This window comes from Stegastes partitus, unplaced genomic scaffold, assembly GCF_000690725.1.
Source record: "Stegastes partitus isolate 25-593 unplaced genomic scaffold, Stegastes_partitus-1.0.2 Scaffold2383, whole genome shotgun sequence".
NCBI classification, from domain to species: domain Eukaryota; kingdom Metazoa; phylum Chordata; class Actinopteri; family Pomacentridae; genus Stegastes; species Stegastes partitus.
Genome location: NW_007580114.1, coordinates 31,954 through 34,215, shown reverse-complemented (window position 1 = coordinate 34,215; position 2,262 = coordinate 31,954). Strand labels below are relative to the sequence as shown.

The 2,262-nt window shown below is 41.4% G+C and overlaps 2 protein-coding genes across 2 annotated transcripts in view; both read right to left on the bottom strand.

Annotated features, from left to right (window-relative positions):
* Positions 1-2,262, bottom strand: part of LOC103374877 (retinol dehydrogenase 13-like) — a 15,320-nt gene that overhangs the window by 12,060 nt on the left and 998 nt on the right. The gene's annotated exons all lie outside the window — the stretch shown is intronic.
* On the bottom strand, positions 500-2,261 carry LOC103374878 (retinol dehydrogenase 14-like; the record flags this gene model as incomplete). The annotated part of the gene is made up of 5 exons (XM_008305030.1): positions 500-1,059; positions 1,318-1,522; positions 1,677-1,793; positions 1,875-2,036; positions 2,171-2,261. Coding segments are annotated over 5 exons (672 nt in total), but the record flags the coding sequence as incomplete, so codon positions are not given.

Genomic DNA, 2,262 nt, shown 5'->3' with positions numbered 1-2,262 from the left:
CTCATCTGCGGAGTGTTTTGATAACTTTTAATCACCACGTCCTGTAGTTTGTGCTGGGCAAATTTCAGGTATGTATGACGTATCGCCTAGGAAGAGATAGATTTTGAAAATGGCCCAAAATGGCTATTTTTGAGCAAAAAAGGCCCGGCATCCTCGCCGTTTTCCCAACATGGCGGATTTCCTGTTGGGTTTACAGAAACATGCTAATGGACTTTTTTGTGCGTCATGAGTTGCTACATATGTGTACCAATTTTTGTAGCACTAAGTCAAATGTAGCCACAATGGGACTCTGTTGAAATATTGTAGGGGGTGCAGTTGAGCTATGTTGCATTTTAGAGCTTGAAGCAGGGAGACTTTTATTCATTCTGACCTGCTCTATATGCCTACAGAATTGTGTAGCTCTAGGTGAAAAGTGCTTCCGATGGGACTCGGTTGAGGTATGTATTTTTCTTTCAAATAATAAAAATTTTTTGCGGGATCTGATGTGTGTGCCAAGTTTTGTGCATGTGCAAGTACATTTAGGGCCTCAAAAACGCATCTCTTTATGGCGAAGAATAATAAAAAACGAGCAGTTCCAAAAGGGTCTTTGCCCCCTTTGGGTGGTCGGACCCTAATAATGCTTTTATATTTCATAAATCTTGGCCTTACCGGGCAATGAAAGTGATAAAACAGTGAAATATTTATAAAACAGAGAAGACATAATTTTAGGAGTAGAGGAGACAAACTGTCAGAAAACGGAGGAGAGTGTCACTTTCAAATATTGGTGATCAGTCTTTCATTATTCGTCAACATTGGTATCGACTCTGAAAACACAGCTTTAGTTGATCCATAGAGGAAATAGTGCAAATTTTTATACTGCAAACCTTTCAGGTCTACGAGATTAGAGCAGGTTCACACACATAGACAGGGCTGATGATTCCATTCAGAGGAACAGCTGATGAAAGCATATCAGGCTGCTGTATTTAAGCCAGACCAACCATGGAAGCACTGAGGTCCCACAACTTCTTGGCTGCAGCATCATCCAGGGCCTCTGGTGCCGGCTTTTTGAGGGCACAGTCACTGCACGGTGAATTAAATGAAGGAGAAGACAACATCATAAAGTTTCCCAGTGCTATCAAAATCCTGTCTGACATAATAGAACTGGTAATGGATTACTAGAGGCAAGTTTATCTCAGTCTCCTTTATCTTCAGTTCATCTTTTTTAGAGAAAAAAAATCCACCCAAAAGAGTGAAAAGAAGGGACTATTTGCAATCAAAAGGGAATGCATTTGGAAATTCCAGTTAATACAACATTTGATTACATTCAGATGCACTTGCCTGTAGTAGAGGCCGCTGGTGTTTGCCTGGCTCTCATCCACAGCGCAGTAGATGGTGGTTTGGGCTCCTTCCCAGGGACTTTTGATCAGCAATAAAACGGGCGAGAATATCATCTTCTTCCATAAAGGTACAGTAGGGATGAAATGTCGGCCTAACTCTGTGCGGATGACCCCTGGGTGAAGACTGTACACCGTCACACCGGTGCCTAATGAGAGGTATCCATCAATCAGGTGTTAGTTACAATACATGCAACACATACAAAACAAGAACATGAGAGCAAAAATGGTTCATAATAATGTGCATTACATGTGTATTATAACATTGCTGTATTCAGAGAATTCATATCCATTGAGCTCTACCTTGTAGTCTTGCAGCCAGCTCTCTGCAGAAGAGAATATTGGCTAGCTTGCTTTGGCGGTAGCTCTTTTCAGGATTGTAGCTTTTATCAAGGTTGATATCATCAAAGTGTATACGACCTGCAAGAAAGTGTATTTTGAGTGACTGTAATCATCAATGGGTTCTTAAAGTAAAAAATATTAAATCAAAAAAACCTTTACCTCTCTGGTGTCCAACACTAGAAACAATAACAATTCGACTTGGAGTTGACTTCTTCAGCAGGTCAAGCAGACAGTTGGTGAGGAGAAAATGTCCCAGGTGGTTGACACCAAACTGCATTTCAAAGCCATCCTCAGTCTCCCACTTCGGACACATCATAATACCTAGCAATGGCAAAGGAAAAGAAACAGTCAAATTAAGTAAACCAAAAAATGACCTTTTATTTTACCCACAGTTGGTCCTTCAGAGGAGAAAACAAGCAGCTGCTGCTGACTGAGGAAGACTCATTGCAAATTACCTGCGTTGTTTATGAGGATGTCCAAGCGCTCCTCATTCTCCTGGACATCTTTGGCCAGGTCTCTGACAGATTGCAGCGAGGCAAGGTCCAGT